Source organism: Thalassophryne amazonica, chromosome 19, assembly GCF_902500255.1.
Source record: "Thalassophryne amazonica chromosome 19, fThaAma1.1, whole genome shotgun sequence".
NCBI classification, from domain to species: domain Eukaryota; kingdom Metazoa; phylum Chordata; class Actinopteri; order Batrachoidiformes; family Batrachoididae; genus Thalassophryne; species Thalassophryne amazonica.
The window spans coordinates 47,619,536-47,641,980 of record NC_047121.1 but is presented as its reverse complement, the minus strand read 5'-3'; the positions used below and the strand labels follow the sequence as shown (position 1 = coordinate 47,641,980).

Below are 22,445 nucleotides of genomic sequence, written 5' to 3'. Positions count from 1 at the left end.
TTCACGGCCTGGTGAAGTAGGGACTTGAAGGTTAAAGCACAGAGCAGAGATAGGGGAGAGTGAAGGAGATGCAACCGCCCTCGTCGGAGTCCCAAGCTGATATCTCTTTTGTTCTCTTCTTTTAAATGACATTTCTTCTTCCTGGTCTGGGATTATTCCTTCATTAGCAGGTGTTAGCTGTAGTTTCAACATGTCCCTCAGCTGCTGGACTCCAGACATGTCTGGAGAAAGACTGCTCTGGATCAGCGAAATTCAGGCTTGAAAACAGCATCCAGCACGTTGACTAGTTTCTTCTCTTCTTTAAATCGACTCGTTTCTTCTTGCTGCTCTGCAATGTTTTTTGTTTCTACCAACACAAATATCTCGACATTAGCAGCAGTTAGTTGCTGTTTCAACAACCTTCTCAGCTGTTCCACCTTTTCACACTAACTTCGCCTTTTCTTCTTCCAATTTACTGTCGACCTTTGTGCTTCTGGAGCGCTTCAAAAAACATATTCAAGGATCACAGAGTGAAGTTTGTTGCCACCTGCTCTTATGCGCATACATGACATGCAAAAGTCTAGTATGCAAGACAACACCATATTTTCAAATGTACACCCAGTAAAAGAGTTATGGGCTTTCTGTAACAGGCAAAAAGCAATATACCACAATCTGCAGGTTTTCCAAATAGGCATGTACTACTGAATGACACTCAGATGATCCACTACCTCTACATTGTGCAAAGAGACTACACTATGCTTCCAGTAAATTAGTTGGAACCTGGCCATTGAAGAACCTCCCAGGAAAAGTTGAGAAACTCGGGGAACATACATAAAAAGCAGTAGTGGCATCCAAGCAGCCATGGTATTCAAATATACATCAAAGTACTGCTGGAAAAAAAATCTGAAATTTTCACAGAACACATGGGTATGGGCATATGTATCATCTGTAAACATTCTGGTCAAAGGACAAGTCAGACAGCAGCAGCATGTGTTCAAATGTTGTCCGTACCACTTGCTCGCTTACTTCTACATTAGTACACTACAGCAATGGTTAGACAGTAGGTTCCTAACTGACTTTAGTGAATACTGAAAGATAGTCTTGTATTCTTATTGATAAGTTGTTGGACATTGCAGCCTGACTGGAACTTTGAACACTGACACACCATCAGCCAGTACATCATTCTGAGCGAGAAGTCCATCGACCGCAAACGGGAACGACACAAATGAAACACTTGAAGAGAATGTGTCTTCCACACTTTGGATTTGTGGTTCTTTTTGGAAACAGACATGAAGGAGGATATATATAGCTATGTTGTTGTGCATTCTCAGGGCAGAGCTGTCTGCAAGCCACTGAGCAGTGTCTTACAACCGCAAACAACAAAGGGAAAAGGTGAATACTTTGCTGCATGGGACAGAGAATTTTTGTTTTTGCTTTTTTTGTTTGTTTGTTTGTTTACACTGTATAGTGGCAGATGATCATTTCAACTCTCAGCCAGCAAAAAAACTAAGATTTCAATGTGTTTGACAAGCCCACTCAGGAGGGGGAGAAAGGTAAATTTTTCAGGCGCTCATCGCCTTGTTCCATCTTTCTGTTGCCTGTGTGTGTGAAGACAGAATGGAGGAGAACAGCGGGAAATGTAGGAAGCGAGACGAGGGGAGAAAGTGAGTGCCATGGGGAGCGGGAGCTGTGCGTGTCTCCATCCACACTGGCTAAATATTTGATGGAAGGAGTTTGCGGACAGAGAAGAAAAAATGTGGGTGCATCTCCTTTGGGAGTGTTTAAAGTGTCTCAGGTCTCCTGAGGCTGGGAGGTTAGGGCGTTACAAGAGGTGCTGGCTGAATTATTCATCTCGCTCGCTGGAACAGCATTATGGACGGCCTCAGCAGTGAACAAAGAGACTGCTGCTTTTAGGAGATGAGCTATATGGAACATTACAAAGGAAAATAGGCTCGTAGGATCCAACCCAAAAGAAGAGAAATGGAAGAAAAAGAATAACTAGAGACTAAAGGTGGCACAATACTTGGAGTGTGAGTTGAGGAGGTAAGGTCAGAGATAATGTATTAGGGTGATTACTGTCAAAGATACCTGTGTGGTCTATGCAACAGATTTCAGCTAGTCCACTCTGTGCTTTAATCTATGTAAAATTAATGAAGAAACACCAGATTCGTGAAACCACAACAATGCTTTCAGCCTCTGAAAATAAAGTGCTCGCTACCACCAATAATATGTGCAATTATATCAGCAATACTGACAGTTTATAAATACTGCACACTGAAAATACTGAAACATTAAAAATACACTATATAAAACATGTGCAACTAAAAAAATGTCAACAGCAACAATCAAAGAATAAAGACCCCGAACCCAGCTGAATCAATTTCCCACCTTTTCAGAGATGACTGTACATAGCACTTAGTGCAAATATAATATGAGGTTCCATAATGACATGAAGCGGCGACCGTAAGTAAGTTTGCTTTCAGGTTAGGGTAAGTTATAGGGTTAGGTTAGAGAGAGGCTGAGTGAATTTTGGAGCCTAACAGTGTGCAGGCCTTTTCCCATTGTGACTCAGATCGTCCCTGTATAATATACAGACTTGCTTTGATTTAATTATGCAAAATGACAGTCAACATGCATTTGAAATTAAACACTGCATTAAATTGTGCGTTGCCAGGAGCCTATTTCAATATGAATTTTTTTGTCTGTGAAATTAATTTCAACCTTCAGCCATGTTGCAGTACCAAAATAAAAGTGTCAATGCTTTCGGCACAATTCTTTGCAGAAAAAAAAAATTGCGTGACTACATTAATTCCTGATCATGTCAGTTTGCAGCCTCCATGCAAAACACATAATGACACATAACTTTTATTCTGGCCTGACACGCTTTGAAGTAAAGCGCAGTGTAGCATAATACTCTCATTTTAATTTATTATGAGTATTTTTTGTTTGCTATGTACTAATTGAATCAGGATCAGAATCAAATTTATTGCCAAGTAAGTTAGCACATACAAGGATCTTGATCTGGTGTTATTTGTGCATAAACAATAAGAAGTAAAAGAGTCAAATAGGCAAAACTATATTCACTGTTAAATAAATATAATGGAATGGAATGGGACTGTGCAAAAACAGGTGATTGGAGTACAGATGCACAGTACATTTCAGTGCAGGGATGACCAATCTATACTTTATGGTAGTGGGGGAGGGAGGCAGGGTAAGAGGGGGTCCCTGCTATTATTTAGTATTCTAGCTACGGATGGAAAGAAGCTGTTTTTGTGTCTTGAGCTTTTAGTCCTGATGGACCTCAGCCATCTGCCAGAGGGGAGGGTGACAAAAGCCACAATCTTCCTTGCTCGCCTCAGGGCACTGGAGGCATACAGGTCCTGTAGGGATGGCAGACTGCAGTGGATCACCTTCTCTGCTGCATGGATGAAAAGCTGCATTCTGCTCCTGTCCTTAGCAGTGGCAGCAGCATACCAGATGGTGATGGAAGAGGAGAAGATGGACTCAATGATGGCAGTGTAGAAGTTCACCATCATTATTTTTGGCAGGTTGAACTTCCTCAGCTGTCGCAGAACGTACATCCTCTGTTGTGCTCTCTTGGTGAGAGAGCTGACATTCAGTTCCCACTTGAGGTCCTGGATGATGGCAATCCCCAGGTAGCGGAAGGACTCCACAATGGCAACTGGGGAGTCACACAGGGTGATGGGGCGGTCAGGACTGGGTTCTTTCTGAAGTCAACAACCATCTCCACTGTCTTGAGGGTGTTGAGCTCCAGATTGTTCTGTCTGCACCAGGACACCAGGTGGTTGATCTCCTGTCTGCAGGCACACTCATCACAGATGAGTCCAATGAGGGTCGTATCGTGCAAGAACTTCAGGAGCTTCACAGACTGGTGAGTGGAGGTGCAGCTGCTGGTATACAGGGATAACAGCAGAGGAGAAAGAATGCCGCCTTGGGGGAGATCCAGTGTTGATGGACAGTGTGTTGAGACGTACCCTCCCAGCTTCACATGCTGCCTCCTGTGGGACAGGAAGTCAGTGACACACCTGCAGGTGGAGTCGGGCACACCAAGATGAGAGAGCTTGTTATGCAACAGAGCCAGGATGATTGTATTGAAAGCAGAGCTGAAGTCCACAAACAGAATCCTTGCACAGATTCCTGGGGAGTCCAGATGCTGTAGGATGCAGTGGAGGGCCATGTTGACAGCGTCGTCTACAGACCTGTTGGCTCCATAGGCAAACTGCAGGGGATCCAGGTGTGGGTCAGAGATGATCTTGAGGTGTGTGAGGACAAGGCACTCCAAGGTCTTCATTACCACAGAGGTCAGGGCGACAGGTCTATAGCCATTACGTCTTATAGTTCTTTGTTTTTTGGGGATGGGGATGATGGTGGAGGCCTTGAAGCATACTGGCACCTGGCGTGTCTCCAGTGAGGTGCTGAAGATATCTGTGAATGCCGGGGACATTTTGTCCCCACAGTTCTTCAGTATGGATGGAAAGACAGAGTCACATCCGGCTGCTTTGTGTGGGTCTTGTCTCTTGAAGAGTTTGTTGACAAGACCCACGAATTCCCAATAACAACTCGTGTTCGAGGCCAGTGACAAATACTTAAATGTCTGGCGGCAACATTTAACCGAATATGGAATTTTAGGTATTATCTACTGACATTTAAACAAAGGACCTCTTCATTCAAATATGTATAAAACTTGACGAGTAAATACATGAAGTCAAACTTAGTTATTTCATTGAAAATGATGATGATAATAATGATAATAATAATAATAATAATAAGTATCATTATTATTATTATTATTAATAATGATGATAATGATGATTATTATCATCATTATTATTATCATTAATAATAATAATAATGATGATGATAATAATAATGATGATAATAATTGGTTATTATTACTATTAGCAGCTGAGACATTTGGCTAACAGTGTGTGGACCCAAAAAAGTTAAACAACATTTACCATTTCATGTTCACCAGTTTCCTCAATGCTTTCCTAATAGAGAACACAGACTTTATCTGAAAATGGTGTTGTAAAATGTCATGTTGAACATGAATCTCACAAAACTAAATACTGAATAAAGAACTGTATATTTTAATATGTACAGCAGGGGTATTTAACTGAACCCAGAAATGGCTGAGAGGGTGCAGGTTTTCTATGCAACCACCCACTCCACCAGGTGATTTCACGGATTAACATCACTTTGAACAGACGGAATTTCTGGTAAAGTATTTCTTTTGGAGGGCATTCCACGGAAAGTGGAGTGGGCTTGCTCCATGAGATTTTGCCGATGGGATGAAATAGGCCGTGCATGTGCAAGATTCAAAGTTCATGCAGCATTTGACGTGAAGTTGGAACTCTGAATTAGCATCTATATATATGGATGATGAAGCGGTGATAAAATGTTAAGTCTCTCACTCATTTTTGTCAAACCAAATAAAAACATTGGGATTGTCACTAGCAGCACTTACAACTGACACAGTAGACCTGTTTGACTGCGGTCTCAACTGATGACCAAATATCCAATAAAATGTCAATGTGAAATATATCCAGATTTCATCCTGAGTGCTTCCCATCTGGAACTCTGTTCACCTGTTTGTAGACAAAGCAAATTTTGATCATATTCTTTGAATATAAAGGAACATATTTACAGGGGCACTTAAGAAAATGGTAAAAAAAAAAAAAAATGAAAAGGGACTACACCTTAAAATGAATGAAAGATGAGGAAATATCTTTGATATCAAACAATAAAATGAATATTGTTTCAGGCAGTCGATTTGTTGGTTATGCATCAATCTTATGAAATAATGGTTCTAAAATTTTACACTAAACTGTGGATATGCTTGGGGAATATGTGCAGTGGAGAGAGATAGAAAGATATGAGCTAGCTAAAGTTGTTGTCTGCATGTATGATATGATGTAAGCTCGGACAAGCCTTTGAGCTATTTTGCACATTTTTGAGATGTTGTTAGGGTGTTTTTTGGGGGGGGGGGGGGGGCGGGGGGTTAGACCCAGTAGAAACAGTGTGCAGTGGAATCTTAGAATAGAGTTGAATTACATCCATTAGTGAGAGTGAGGACTGAGACTTGCAGCATGTTGACATGCTTGTGTGAAAGTGAAGGAGATAAGATTACACCTCTCAGGGAAACACATTGAGAAGGGTCGCAGAGACACCAGACATAACGGGGAGTTGGTTGCTAAAAAAACAGACAGACAAGAGACAGACCTTCAAAATGACCAGTGTGTTGGCTACAAATTCCAGGCACCAAACTGTTAACGGACTACTATGTGAAAGAAACCAATTTATCTTTGTTGCCAACTTTTTAAAAAAGGACTTCAGCATGTTTAATACCATTTTGCTTTATTTTACTTTGTATATAACTTGGCTAATGTTGACATTTTAACATAACAGATTTACAGCAACCTGTAATTTATATGTTCAAATGATTTAGACAACCTGAATGTTAACCTATAAAATAAAAAGCTTTTAAAATCAGCGTCGAAACATACTGAGATTAATCTTATCTATTATTAAGATATAGCTTTTTTTTAATATACTGTTAGATATATTTGTGTTCAATTATGGTTTTCTTTATTTGTTTTCTGTACTTGTTTTGGTATTAAGGTAGTTATTTCATTCAGGGTTATACTTTTAGTTTCATTCTTATTCTCATTTTCCTTTGTTCTCGCTTGGTATGTGCATGTAGAACTGGATTTAACCAGTATGTACCACTTAGGATAAAGAGAGTTAGGTTACAATTATAAATCATATGTCTCCCATATACTGTGCGGGCCTGGGTCAGGGGGATGGTCCTCCCTTGAAAGCCTAGACCAAGACCTAGCATGATGGCCTGTGGTGCACCATCTACCTACAGCATAGTGCAAATCCATGCAGGGCATGCACGACTCAATCGTGATATTCAAAGGACACGTGATCTGAGCCCAAAGTAAGGTGCAGAATACAAAAGTACTGGATTTCTGCTCATTATTATTCATGGGTGTGTTTTTGAGAAACATGAAATAAACAACTCATAGAATCATCTGTCACAGTCTTTAAGCCACACTGTTCCAGGTACACAGTACTCTTTCATACAGAAATCAGATTTAAATGAAAGGGATTGTGGTGAGTTTGGGGGGGGGGGTCCAACTGGGACCCAAGACCAGATCAGAGAGTGTGAACACGGTGTACTGTACTTGAGCACAGATCAATGAACTGTGCCTGGGTCCACTTCCAAAGGTGGTTTTGAGTGCGACTCGTGTACCCAAGAACAGCTTGCACATGGTATGAAAACATGGTATGAAAACAAACTGCAAAAACAAAGAAGTAGTGTATTCTTTAAATGCAACATAATTACTATGTGACAGTCTTCTTCAAATGGCATTAAAAGGATCCTTTTGTTCTGCTGAAGAAATTAGGTGCTTTATGGAAATTGGGCAGGTGAAAATAATCACAACTGGAAACAAAAACTTATTTTTTTGGAGTTTTTGCGTGACTCCACCTGACCACACCTCGTTGTCAGACCAACACACCGATGTTTTGGTGCAATCCTACTTGCAATTTCTTGGGCATGAACACTGGGTGTCAAAACCACAAATGCGTTGTGTAGAAATCACAACGGACATTTGTGCTTCCCAATATCTTAAATAGGTGTTGTGATGCCTTAAATGTATGTAGGGTTGAGAAAAAACCTGAACTCACCCCCATAATAAATGGAGCTCTTAAGTCATAGATTCAACAGCAAAGCATAATAAGAAACAAACTGATATCTGAACATGCAGTTTGCGGTTTAAGAAAGCGTCCATCGCATCCTCACTGGTTTCATGAATACCACGTACTACCTTGTGTATATTTAAATGGTAGTTCACATCTCCCACTAGCCTGAAACAGCTAATAAAATCTGTTTTATTGTTGCTGGTTATTACTCACATCCCCTGCTTAGAACAGCAGATTAGGGACACTTGTAGAAATGTTAGTTTTTTTTTTTTTTTTTGGGAAACTGCCTTCTTTTTTCTTTCTTTGTTTTTTTTTTTAACTCTAAAGTGGCCGTATTTGTGAAGGTGTGACTGTTTATGAAAGCTGACAGGCAACCTGGCACAGGGTGCAAATGCTGATCTAAACTGGGCTGGACAAATGTCGGCACGCACACCAGCATTCTGTTGCTTGCTGCCTGCAGATATGTCAAACACGATGATGTGGTGAGAGGCTGCAGGAGAGCTCCGTGGTTGCCACTCGGAATTTGCGATACACATTTGGACACAGATTCATATACCAGGAAAAACATGCAAGATCCCCAAACATAACATATATGACCTATCAAACTGCTGCCAGGTTCTACACAGAAATGAACATAACAACAAAACAATGCCGTCAACCAGTGAACACAATTGCCTATCTATAGCAAGAGACACTAATGTTTGCTCTATTCATCTCATTCTACTGCCAAACTTCAAGTATTCTTGACTGTGTTACATGTCTAGCCCCCAAAGCCCAAACAATCTGGCAAATCATTTGAAAGTGCCCCAAATTCATTAATTACAGCGTGCTAATCTCACTGTGATAGGAGGGTACAGAGAGACAATAAAAGACCCTCACAACTCATCCAATTAGGTAATTGAGTGGCACTTGGATTAGAGAGAATAAAGGACGAGTCCCAATGAGATTTTTGGTTCCATAGTACACAAAGACAAACTCTCCAGATTACACCTGACAAAGCAAAGCACATAAAAGAGGCTTTTTATCTAAGATCTTAATACTGTTAAATCTTTGGTTTAAGTGAGTTATCAAATTATCTATTCATCAAAGTCCATTCTTGTTACGTAACAGCCGTAATTTCTCCAAAAATATTAGTCCTATCAACGTTACGTTTTGGTGGCGTTCATCCTTGACCCAAAATACATAAGCACACCAAACAGGAAAGATCAGATCTCCCCAGTTTGTCCGTATTCAAAGGTACACACACACATACATACACACACATGCACGCATACACGTACACAAAGGCCACTTCGCTTTTAATATATAGATGATTTTCCACCCCCTGCTGGAATGGTGTGTGAGTTCAGAATGTAATTATCAACGTCCACTGTTCACTGTTGTTAGCTAATATCCCTAATTTCTCCAAAATTGTTAGTCCTATCAGGCACTTGGCTTTTAATATATAGATGAAGTGACTTAGACCTTTTCAGGGACAGAAGAATTAATATAAAAATGTCCTTGTCTGGATGTGTGCACAGTTTTTTCTTTCTTTATGAAAATCTGTGCAAAGAACAACATACAGCCTAAGTGTTCCTCTTAAGCACTTAAAAGTGCATTACTTAACCCGCACTGACAACAGTGCAAGAAATAGCTTTCTCTTTCACTGAAAAGAGCATCGCATTCTGCAACATAAAAACCTGAGAGGGTACCTCTAAGGGCCGTACCTTGACAATCAGTAGCACATTGTCTGAAATGCATAACATAAGTGCATTTGGGACATGTCCAACTCCACTTTACAATTTACGTATGTGCTGCAAAATCTGTGATTCAATTCAATTTATCCATATAGCACCAAATCAAAACATACAGTGCCCTCCAAAAGTACTGAAACACTTGGTATTTCAGACATTTTAATTTATTTATGCCATTTTAAATAAAAAATCACAAAAAATAAAAATTTCTAAAATGATCTTCCTTAAACGCAAACTAAAAGCAAATTTCTACAACTTGATATAAATTAATTAAAAATATAAAAGCCAAGATGATGGGTTACATAAGTAATGGAACACTTTGGTATAATACCTAATCAGTTTTACTGCCAGTTTTTTTTTTTCAGACAAGTCATGGGATGGATACATGAACATTTCCAAGTCACTGAATATGTCTTGGACTTTATTTACATCAATTATGAAGAAATACAAACAGTATGACACTCTATGGTAAATCTGTGTAGAGTAGACAGTTCTCAAAAACTGAGTGATTGTGCAAGAAGGTGAAGAGTGAGAAAAGCCACCAGACAACCCAGAAGAAGTTATAGGCTTCTGTGGGTGTGAGTGGAGAAATTGTGCATAGTGCATGTTTTGCATTTGCTTCCCCAGCTTCATGACGAAGTGGTATAGAGGAGGATTTTCTTGAAAGAAGACCTGAAAGTTCAGCTGCAAATTGCCAGAAGGTACATCTCAGATGCAAGTCTAGATTTGACCTGGTGAAAGACAACAATTACACTATGTAACAAATTTTTATTTTTGTTTTGTTCCTGGGTACACAGTGTGTTTTCCTAACCTGTTATGCCTTAAATAAATACAAAATAGCTGTTATTCCACAGAAACTTTGTTTCTGTGATCAGGACAATGATATTTTGAAATTTGTCTGTTTTCAAGAATATTCTCGATTCGCCTTCACTACTACTGAATAGTCTTCTAGAATATTCTTTAACTGCTAGAACTGTCCAGAATTTCCTAGAAGTTTCCAGAATTATCTAGAAATTTCAAGAAACTTTTAGAACTTTCTAGAACGTAAAAAAATAAAATAAAATCAAAGTTTGTGCTGAATGTAGTCATTTTTTCCATAGACTTTAGACATAAGCAGTTGAAATATAACACTTAGAAGCCAGGAACAAAAATTGTGTTACATAGTGTTATCTGGTACATAAGTTGTTAAAAGATAGTGTTGATTGGAGTGTGATATACCATTTAAATAAGGCATTCAAAATGGACAGAAGTGAATAGTTTTCTGGTGAAGAAATGGTTCATGTGCAAGCAGTTTATTAATGGGAGCAGCAGTCATCCACCAAAGCTCCCTGAGCTGAAACAGTTTAGGACCTGATTCCTGCAACACCTCATGCTCCTTGTCACCCAACCACCTGGGCCTGGTTTCATAAACCAGTCTAATCTTGTTTAGTTGACAAAATTAATTTAGTCGAATAATCTTCATGACGTTAGTTGTTGCACAAAGCGCTTAGTCGGTTTCGCATTACCCGACTAAAGTTTTTAGCCTGCTACTGAGGAGGCTAATCTTATTGTAGTCAACAAAACTTCAGTGTCTTAACTACAAAATGGTGGCTATCATGTACCACCACTTAATGGAGCAAGAAGGAAGGCGAGTCTTGCAGCAGAACCGGGTGTTCCAAGACCAGAATAATCCATTGGAGGTTCAATAGTGATACCGCTTCTGTCCTCCTACAATCCTCTTCATCGTGGGCATGATAGCTCCAGCCATCAACACCAAATGAGGAGGAACAACGCCCTGCCAGCCCTTCTTCAGGTTTCGACTGCACTGAGGTTTTACACCTGTGGACCTTTCAGCAGGTTATCAGCGACACCATCCACATCTCCAAGGTGACCGTGTGCCAAACTCAGCCATGGTTGTAGCAGACGATCAACCCGGAAGTAAACAAAACTCTCGCGCATTAGAGGTGTTTCTTGGCAACAGCACTTGCAAGGCCACGTATGTCCATGAAAATTGACAACTAAACAGCATGAAAGCAGCCGCACTCACCCAATCACATGCAGTGGCAGAAACCCCACACCACACACCAGCACCAACTGCAGAGGAGCTGCATCTCTCCCTCCACAGCATCGCTCACAAACTGGCTTCTGTACTGTATGAAAACGTTCAGCTGGTCGAACAAAGTAGAATGAAATGCTAACATTACAAAAACTAAGCAAATGATAAGAAACCATCAAGAATGACAGCAAAACGAAATACGGACGAATTAAGGTTTTCTGCGGCATTCGTTCAAATTTTCTGACAGTTTAAATATCCTGATGAAGCGCCAGCTGCAGAAACGAAGCTGCGCGATGCCAACAAAACTCAACGAAAGTCCAGATTTCTTGTTTCAGTTTGGGCTTTGTTGTCCTTTGTTAGTGTCATGTGACTGGGCCATAAGTCGACTAAGTAAGTTTAGTAGACTAAAAGCTTAGTCTGCTTTATTAAACTGGGCCCAGGTGTTTGTTAGTCTATGGTGCAACACAGTCTATAACCACAGCTCATTTTTACAAACAACATGAACAAGTCCATCTGTGCAATGTAGGTACTGAGTGTGAAACTGACAAGTGTGTGGGTCAGAAAGTAACAATGACACTCGTGATATGATGTGTACTGCTTTGCACCAGGTGTAAGATAAGGCCCAAAGGGCAACAATGTTACTTCTGTGCAGATGTTGCTGGTTCAGGTTCCTGCTGTGAGTGGCACTTGATCCTTCCCACCCAGCAGTAAAACCAGATATCTGAGTGATATAGGAGAGGATGCAAGTGCCAGTAAAGAATGGTCTCCGTACTTCACCATGCCATGGCTCAAGATGTGTGCTACTCTAACTGTTGCACGCCATAGCTCAGGAATGAGTATGAGCCTTACCTTAAACCAAAGGGAGACATGTGTGCTTGCTTTCATTGAGCATTCTGCTTGTCTACCTGCTCATTGGTCCAGATTATGCATGAATCTGGCTGCTTATCAGCTGACCTTTAAATTGGAGCCACACAGCAACTGCAGTCCTCGAGGCTGACGCTCAAACCTGATTGGCTGCACCTCCGCGGTCCTGCTGACAATAAAAATTAACAGAGCCAGGTGGGCATGACCGCAGGCGGAAAGAGTGGAGGGGCTTGGCACAAGAAGGGATTTCATTAATACAAAAATATTTTTTTTCCCCAACTGTCTTTTCTAAGGCTTCAGGAGAGGAGAAAAAAGTCATTATGTGCTGTGAAGCATGCCGACGGAAAAGAAGGTAAGAACAGAGGCACTTGGTATTACCTGGATTTCATCACGTCCTCACTCTGCAGCTCGTGCTAGCTTTTCACCATCGCTTTTTTCTCTACCACTGTTTCTCTATTTGTCTACGTCTTAATGTATTTTAATGGTGAACTGATCTTTTTTCTCTGCAGCAGCATGACAGATACATATTTCCTGTTGGAGTGTGGTGCATGGAAAGGAGATAGGGCCGGAGGACAAGGTGTATGTTCAGCCGTCCGGGGGGACAGGCAGTGATGGATTACACGGGGACCAATGGGTTTGTGTGTCAGTGTGTGTCACACCGGGAAAGCATGGAAGTATTCATTTTTCACAATAGCAGTTGGAAAAGGTCATTAAATAAAGCAAATGTTTGTCAATGGGAATCCCCGGGAATCAACTTCAACACTATATATGCAAGTGTGCAGTGTTGTGGCAGTAAACTGAAACATTACATTGTACTACGGACAAGAGCACAGGTGGCTGAGTACGCTGGCATACGCTTGGCCTTCTGTCTGAATAAAATGCCTTAGGGAGCGGGGGGAAAGGCATGGATTTGATTTGCCTACATGTGAGTCTCCACAATAGCCATCTCACACTATGACGCTAACGTGAAAGAGTGTTTGCAATGTCCTTTCCTGCCTGTCCCCTTTGCACCTGTCTTTCTCCGTCCTACAGGAGATCGTAAGATGGCTGCATTTTCCTTTTACTTGTTTCCCTTCCAGTGATCAGTGTGGATTGTAACTGATCCGCTTCGCTCAGAAACACCTACAGCATGAGCTGCGTGCATGTATGTGTATGTCACATGACACACAGATAAAACAGGCACGTCTGGAGCGGGGGCAGAGTGGACAGCCGTGGCACTGCATCTGTCATTGGCACAAAAACCGGCCGGCCAGGCTCGGAAGACAAAGAGCTATGACTGCAACCTCCGTGTGTGTGCGTGCAGGAGCAACAATGCATGTGGGTGAGACCTTATCACAACTGGCCGCATTCCGAGCAGGAAGATAAAAGACTTTAAATGAACCAGATCCCTGCAGTGTGAAAGCAATATATGTATGAGATGTATGAAAATGTGTGTGCGTGTGTGTGAATATTTGTCAGTGATGAATACGAGTTTAAGGACCTACGCCTCCTGGATAAGCAGAGAAAATCATCAAGACAACAGCAACACTACTTCAATACAGCTTCAAATGAATACCAGAGCAACACTACAGACAAATAAATACATGCAGACACAAAATACTGTAGAACAGCAAGGACTGAACAATGTTGTTTAAAAAATGTTCCATTGCGTGGCCATGCATTTATACTGTGTTGTTGCACAATAATGAGGATGAACTTACAAATGGCTTTCTATAGTGCTGGACAATGTTTGGAAAAATTCACATTGTGATATATATGAGTTTTGCGATATGCAATTGTATACTGCATTGTCATTGCTAGAATGTCTTTTCGTCTCAGAAAATGAAGTTTATTCACTATACAGCACCATTACCTCTGGCTACATTATAGGCACCCCCCTAAACCTCACTCACATCTGGGTCATGGCATAAATTTAGAACCTGTGTTGAAACTCTCAACCTTGTAAGGGGGCTAAAACTCAAGAGTTCCAGCATCTGCTGCTAGAACGTGTTTTGGTGTCAGAGTGAGATTTACTCACTGCATACAACACCATTCCTGGTAGCCACAGTTACGCAATATTTGAAAAAAGAGAAGCCGTCAGACGCGGCAATCTGTGTGACAGCTCTGCACACAACCATTAGCATGACGGGGAGCCACGGCTTAAGCCCAGGTGTTACTTCTGCGTGGCTGCACCAATATTTGAAGACAATAAAGGTGCCTGCAGAGTTCCATATCAACACTGGGGGCAATGGTGCATTCCAGTAAGCAGTCCAGAATGAAAACCATATTAGCCTAGCCTAGTATAGCATAGCATGTTAACCCCAAAAGTCCCTTCAGCTGCTCCCTTGGTTTTGTTTTTCACTCTGGGTCACCACAGCAGATCAAAGGTGGATCTGCATGTTGATTTGGTACAGGTATCTTTTTTTTTAACACCCGATACCTTTCCTGATGCAACTCCACATTACATGTGGCAGGGGTGGGGTCTGCTGATGTTACATTACTTTGCAGTGAATCCATTCATGTTACAGAGAAAAAAATAACTAAACCGTGCATTCATGCATGTATCATCTATTTCCTGAATGAATGTTTGCTTTTTGTACCTTTCCTCTGGATAAACAGAACATGCTGATGAGCTCAAGACTCTTTGTAAGGTCTCCACACAAATCCACTAATCTGACACAAAGGGACCGGATCACTGGATAAACTCAAATGATAAGTCGACATGGTAAAAATTCAAAAACAATTTGATGTAACACAGCAGGACACTTTAATAAACAGTCAAGTTTAAATTTGGACAGGCCTAAAAATAATGCTGGCATACGATCAGCTCCATTACAGTTACAGTAAGTGATGTGTAGTTATAGTCTCCTGTTTCCTAACACAGAAAAATGATCCTTCAGTTGAACACTGTGACATATATATGGATTTATTTTTTATTTCATTTTTTAAAGCCACTGGCATCAGACCAGAGAGAGGAAGTCTGTTATGTGTCGGACGCAGCTCGGAGAACCGACCAGCGTTTGAAGGACCCAGTATGAAATAAGCAGAGCACGGTACAAAGGCTAACTGAATTTAATACATAACAGTGATACAAAATATACAAAAGAAAGTGCGGTCTGGCGTGGTGCGCTCCCAGCAGCGCTAACGGTCCGGAGCCAGAAGCTGTTCGGACCCAAGGACCCCGTCGACACCCCCCAGGTGGCCGCAACAAACCGAGTCTGTGAAAGAAGGAACCATTATGTGAGTCCACACTCTACACACAGAGAGAACACTTAAAGGTGTACAAACAGCAAACACTTCCTGGCTTGATTACTAATCAGCTTCCCAACCTGCAGGCATGGAACATCCAGTTCATAAAACTCCACTGCAGTGGAAGCCGATACATGACTAACGTACAGCTCAATATAAAAAGGTGTGAGGGACACCACATTTACTGACTGTATAAATGTTAGTCACAAAATCTAACGTACCTCAGGAAGTGTGCTGACGAGCGTGAGACCTCACCCCCTCCTCTCTCACAGACCGTGCATCAAACCTGGACGTTCTCTGCATCCACTGATGATGAGATGGCTCCCGAGACGACGATCTCACCCGTCTGGTCACAAGGTCGGGTCTCTGGCAAATACACACTGTGCACTCCAGTCTTAAATGCCACCATGTTCCAATCCATGCAGATGCACCACAGCTGTGAGTCCTGATGAGCCGCAGGTGATCAGCCTCAGGTGATCAGGGTGAGGTCCTGATAAACTCAGCAACACAGCCACTCAGTTCCAAATGCAAGCCACCTGGAAGGAAAAACAAAAGACAGAAACAAAAAGGCAGCCAGGCCCCCCAGCCATACAACAAAGTCAGACTGTTGCATCCCTAAGCTTGTCCTCCTCAGATGGCGTACGGAGATGAGCGAAGAGAAGGAATTTGCTGGATGATGGAGCACGTCTCTCCTTCATAAGGAACGTTGTTGCATTTCATTAGGGATAAGATTCATCACAGCAAGCAAACAAGAGAGCCGTGCAAATCTCATTGTAGGATATTCTACGCTATCCTGTAAAATGTCTGAGGCATACAAACAGATGATACACTAAAGACGGAAAACAAACAAAAGCTGAGAGGGATAACTGAGAAGTCAAAGAGCCACATCAAGGACAGTGACACTGTGTGACTGCTCATTATGGTGCACTTCAAGATGAAGAATTACTGTGTCAGTGTTAAGGAATAGAGGTAAAGAGGCCTAGAGGCCAACATTTTTTCCCCCCACTTTGAACAATGGAGTCATTACGTTTTTATAGATCAGGATCCCAGATGAGATTGTGGTTGAGGGCCTGCTGAGGGTCTATTTTGGAGATTCCTGTAAAGTTTTAGGTTTGTGCGTCCAAGAATACTTCAGATAAGGCCTGTGTACAGACCAGTTTAGGAGGCCCGCAGTGGGAGCAACACATTGGTGCTGTGAATATATCCCATGACGAGATCCTTGCGATATCTCACTGTGGCGTTGACCCAACAGCCGAGACGGTCAGTGCATTGATTTACAGCTCTAACAACTGGAAGGCAGGACAGGACAGTGTCTCAAACTGGGACAGTATGAGGATTGTATGTGTGAACATCGAGCAGACATGAGTTTTCTGTGCTCAAACAGTGAACAAAGAGCGACACAATCACAACTCGGCCCTTCATCCACGCTGATGCCAACAGCTGCATAAGGGACACAACACATTCATTCATGGCAGTTGCAGCCCGGGAGATAAGAGGGATGCCGTGCAGGCACAGTGAGTTACAGAGTGGGAGATGTTACCACACGACTAGACAATCGTCTGTATTAAACACAATGACGGTGCCTGTCTGCTGGAGGCAGTGTGCTGGCTGCACTTGAGACAGTTGAATGAGCGTGGGATGAAGCTGGAGGTACACACAGGCAATATTAGAGAATAGATGGGACTTCAATGAGAGCTTTGATATTGATAAAAACAAGCCACATAAATCAACAGACAAAGACAAGAGACAGAGCAACAACCCTAAAGTACAGGAGTATTGGAAAGAACACCAAACACATAGTTCTGTTTCACGCTCTGTATGGTCCCCCAAGGAGAAGTAACTGTTCTTTCTCTATCTGAAGCCTTATCTTTTTGTGTTTGCAGGGGATGGATGGTACAGGACATAAACTGGCAGCTCCTCTAACACTGAACTGAACAAAAATAACTAAACATGTTATTGTATATGTATTACTCTTAATAATAAAAATTTACTCCAGCAACTTAAGAAACTATGGATCAGTTTCAAACTGACAACTCTTCACTCCAACATTCACACCTATTTCATCTGATTATTTTGTTAGAATCAAAAAAGCTCAAACCAAGGTTTGTTTGAGTTCTTTTGTCAAATTGGTTTTGTTTCACATTGCAGTTCGGATCAAATGCATACATGAAGAGTTCAGATGCAAACCCCCTAAGTTCATTTTTTATATGCAATTTAAAATGCAGATGTCTCAACCCTATCTCACACCAGTTCTTGATGGCATCACGAAAAGCAAATTAATCTATTAGTTCATGATACAGTCATGAAAAGCACCGCATTTTCCTGATGAGAGCACCAATTCATTTCATGATGGGAGCACGAAATACGGAGTGACATGAAGGGGTATGGGGGGTTATGGTTAGAGTTAGGGGAAGGGTTAGAAATAATAATAATTAAAAAAAGTGTCACGAAAATGTGACTCATTGCGTGACGGGAGTATGAAAAAAAAAGCATGCGTGCATGGCCTGATCAGCATGAAGGACCATGTGGCTGAAACTAGTCAAAAGGATGCCCATGAATAGCTGAAGAGATACCCAGAAAAAAGCCAAAGATACACCATGTTGTACCTGGTGGGGGCAGATTGATGGTTACTTTCTAGAGGTCGCAATAGACTGACTGCCTGCCTAGGTGGTTGCCATCCAAGACCCAATGTGGTTCTACAGTGTGGTGGATACAGGGCAACAGCATATGCTCCCAGACCTGAGCAAACCATTGTTCATATTGATCCCAATTCTCTTTTGATCAGACAAAAAAAAAAATATATATATTTCCAGTAGCTTTCACACTTCTTGGACAAACCTGAAAAGCCTAAATTCAGACCCAAACAAGGATGGTGGAAAAGCACCCTTAATGTAAAACATTAAAATGGACTGCATGCCCTGCAGGTGGCTCTGTGGCATCAGAGCTACAGATTGGGGTTGTATTTCGTGTGTGCCTCAGGATACCTGTCTTGGTGTTTGTGCAAGACACTAAATCTGCATGGACCCAGTCCACCCAGCAGACAGCAGGTATCAGCGTTAGCTGGAAGATTAACCTGTGATGGATTGGTGTCCCACCCCAAGAGAGTTGTAGACTCTCATCCACCTCACAGTAAAATATTGGGGTAAACACCGGCATCAGGTCCTGTAGAAGACTTACTTCTTTCTCCCTGATCTCAGTATTCTTTCATTCATATTTTCAAGTTTTTCTGTTTGGAAATTTAGGAAAATGCATTTAAAAGTCCACTAAAACCACATCCACAGAGCAGGAAACATTAACTGCATATTATGACATATTATATATTTGAGAGTCTTTTGGATGAGTTTAGATTAGTTTCTAACCACTAAGCACTGTCCTTGGTTAGCAGAATGAGGTGTGTGCTTTGGCAGTTGTATGCCCCTCTATCTGACTGAGTTTGGTCTCTCGGAGAGAGGTCAATAGCATGAACATGTGCCAGGTGAGGGGGTTGGCTCTGATTTAATCGACGCTTGCCAGAGGAGGACAGACAAGTACATTGGCAGATAGACAGGCAGCAGGTGAGGTAAATACCAAGTGGAGATAAGGCTATTCCTGATGGGGTTCACTGGCCAACTGCTGAGCCTGTGCTGAAGTGGAGCAACTCACGCTTCAGATCTGTATGGGGGATTGATTTGACAGCTAATTTACAGAGCAGATTTGCATGCGGTCATGTGCTAATAACACTGACTTTTCTTCTTCATGCTTTGTCTTTGTCCGCTGGTTTTTACTCTTTTGTGTCTTTTTTTTTTTTTCAGACCTCAGAAAATAGATGAAGATAATGTAAGCAAATTAAAGAGACAAGAGATTTAAATTGAATATTGATTAAGAGACTAAAGCTGTGTGTTTCCGCCTGTTAAAGCATATATTTAAATGATTGATTCATGGTGTCACCAGTCACATCCTACTGACCATGTGGTGAGCCGTGTTTGCGGCTTTTCAGCCTTCAAACGGTCCACGTCACATCACGCCATGCTAAGTGCTTTGACACTGCCCTGTCTATCTAACACCAATCTCTCCAAGGTTGTGGTGTCACCCAGGTGGATGCTTTCAGAGGGAGCAAGGACAAAGTCTCCTCCACAACAGCCTTGTGTAATTCAGCCTGACTGACAGCAGAAAGGAGAAAATGGAACGTCTGTCAAGTGCATTTTTAAGTGGAAAAAGCATTCGGACACACTGAACCCAGAGAGAAGATGATGCACAAAACCAAAGACCAAATGTTTCTGCCTGGAAATCACATTTGGCACGAACAGAACCAAAATGTATATCTCTCTACTATCCCCAACAACTGACCTGTTTTGGAATCACAAAATTAACACGAACTGTTTATGAGGGGGCAAATTTCCACTGGCAAAATAGTCTCTGTGAATCCATACAAATCAGCTGAGAACAAAACAGAACAAGCTGACACGTCTGTTCCAAAGAGTTTATCCATTGCTTAATGTTCTGCATGACATGGACTTACTGTTCATGTTCTTGAAGAGGTTGAACATGGGAAGTATTATTCTGTAGTGGGGCACCAGTGCCTCTCCCACCATGTCTGCAGACGTCACCAGTTGCTGTAGGGCTTTCAGGGTGGTGCAGATTACCTGATGGTTCCTTGTGTTCAGAGCTCCTGCAGGGAAATACAAATAAAAACATAAAGAATCAAGACTAACATCCACCAAGTTTTTTTTATGTCTTACATGTGTAGGTTGCTACTAAGCGGCAATCTCTGGTGCTGAAAAAAGAAGATAATGTAAGTAAGTCCCTTCGGCTGCTCCCTTGTTTGCACTCGGGGTCGCCACAGCAAATCCAAGGTGGATCTGCATGTTGATTTGGTACAGGTTTTTACGCCAGATGACCTTCCTGACGCAACTCCACATTACATGGAGAAATGTGGCAGGGGTGGGATTTGAACCCAGAACCTTCCGAACTGAAACCAAGCGCATTAACCACTTGTGGAATCACAAAAACCTGCAGTTCCTCAAATGACCTCTTCAGTTGGCTCCAAAAGCAAGTCAGTCTCACAGACTCTCATTTTAAAACGTCAAGCTGTACAGCCTGGTACAAAAATGGTTTTGGTCTCCATGGCTAGTTTCACTGTTCATGACAATTCTCCATGCCACAAATAGGGAAAAACAAAAAGGCAAATGTCATTGTCAAAATCTGGTGTTGCCCCCCCCGCAGCAGTGGAACTTCCGGTCCCATGCACACAGCGCCCACTAATTCAGGGTTTTGTTGTTGTTGTTTCTTTATGTCTGTGAGAAAGCTGCGCAAGTTCATCCGATTTAGCAAGAGTATTACGAGGAAGGCTTGGAGAGGAAGCAACGTCATGCTGATGATCTCAATGGGACAGATGTTGTGTGCAGGGCCGCTGCTAAGGTTTTGGAGGCCCTAAGCATAACTGGTCAGGGAGGCCCCCCCACCCCTGTACAAGAGAACCCCCCCCCCACACACACACACACAAAAGGTCTACTCAAACCGTTACTATTTATTAAAGCTACATCAAATCAGCAAAGCCAATGCAACCTAGCTTAAAGTAGACCTGCATTGAAATAAATGTGGTCAGATTTCAGAAAGAAATAGCTGATATGTATTTATAAGACCCTTGTGAATGCAGTAAAGTAAATCTGTAAGCCCAAATTTGTAATTCAGCAGAGAAATCTTCGTTTAAAATGACAAATTTGCAGCTAAAATTTAGCCCTCTGTAAAACAGTTTGTACATCAGTATCATTTCCATGACGTCAGAGACAAGACGACGCGCTCCCGCCTTCAGTCCGATCCCGCATTGATTTTATCTGTTAGTAATGTTACTGTTATACACATCCTGGTTTCAACATCCAAAAGTAAGCTGCACTGAATGTGAGATACAGCTCTGCATGCCCGGTCTGCATGATCAGATCAACAGCGAGCGACATCGACAGCGGGCGCCGTTCTTCCCCGACGCCTCGCTCTCACTGCCCCTGATGCGCTTACCGAGTGCATGCCCTCGTTAAATGCCGCCGCGGGCCACTCACACCCCCGTGTCTGCTGTGCAGCTGCAGACACGTCCCTGTCTACTGAATGGAGGTGCAGCCAACTTGGCACAAGTCCAGAGAATACGCTCACCGTTTTAATGCGGAGCGGCCGGTGACACCTGTTGCTCGCAAGGACAGACTTCTTGCGGCGAAATCCACAGCGCCGCACGTCTCGGTAATCAGAGCCGCAGAGCTCCGTGGCCGCTGAGAGAGGTTTATATCTTTTTAATGACTTGGATTCTTTGCGGGTCTCGCCTCCGTAGCCCGCGACGGTACACCGGAGGCGAAAGACAGCAGATTTTCAATGCAACACCACTCAGTCAAACGGGCATATGAAAAAGTCCCCAAAAATAATTTTCAAGCACAAATAATAGAAATGTGAACTCACCAAGCGTACTGCAAGACAATATGAAGTTTAAAAAAGTAGATCCTTCCGTATAAGACAAGAAAAAGGTGCAGATGCAAAGTGACGTAAATCCACAAATTACAGTTGGTGCGCGCAATGCATGCTGGGATAGGGTCTTCTCCCTGTCGTCTCGGCAGCATCCAGGATGAGATGACAGTTTTGCGGAGGGCTAAATGTTAGCTGTAAATTTCTCATTTTTAAATTAAGATTTCTCCGTTGAATGACAGATCTGGGCTTGCAGATTTACTTTACTACATTCAGAAGGATCTTATGTGTAAATATGTCATTTTTTGGTCCAAAGTCTGACTGCATTTATTTCAATGCAGGTCTACTTTAAGCAGCACCACTGAACATTAAGTAATCAAAACAATTTAAACCTTTAACACGTACTTACCAGCAAGGGATGCACGGGCATCATCTTTTTGTTTCTTTTTCCT

General features: G+C 42.1%; 1 protein-coding gene across 1 annotated transcript in view; it reads right to left on the bottom strand.

Moving 5' to 3' along the window:
* pacrg (PARK2 co-regulated) overlaps positions 1-22,445 on the bottom strand; it is a 348,747-nt gene that overhangs the window by 101,704 nt on the left and 224,598 nt on the right. The window contains exon 4 of the mRNA XM_034159429.1: positions 20,069-20,218. Within this exon, the coding sequence (XP_034015320.1) occupies positions 20,069-20,218 (150 nt within the window). The remainder of the gene's footprint in view (positions 1-20,068; positions 20,219-22,445) is intronic.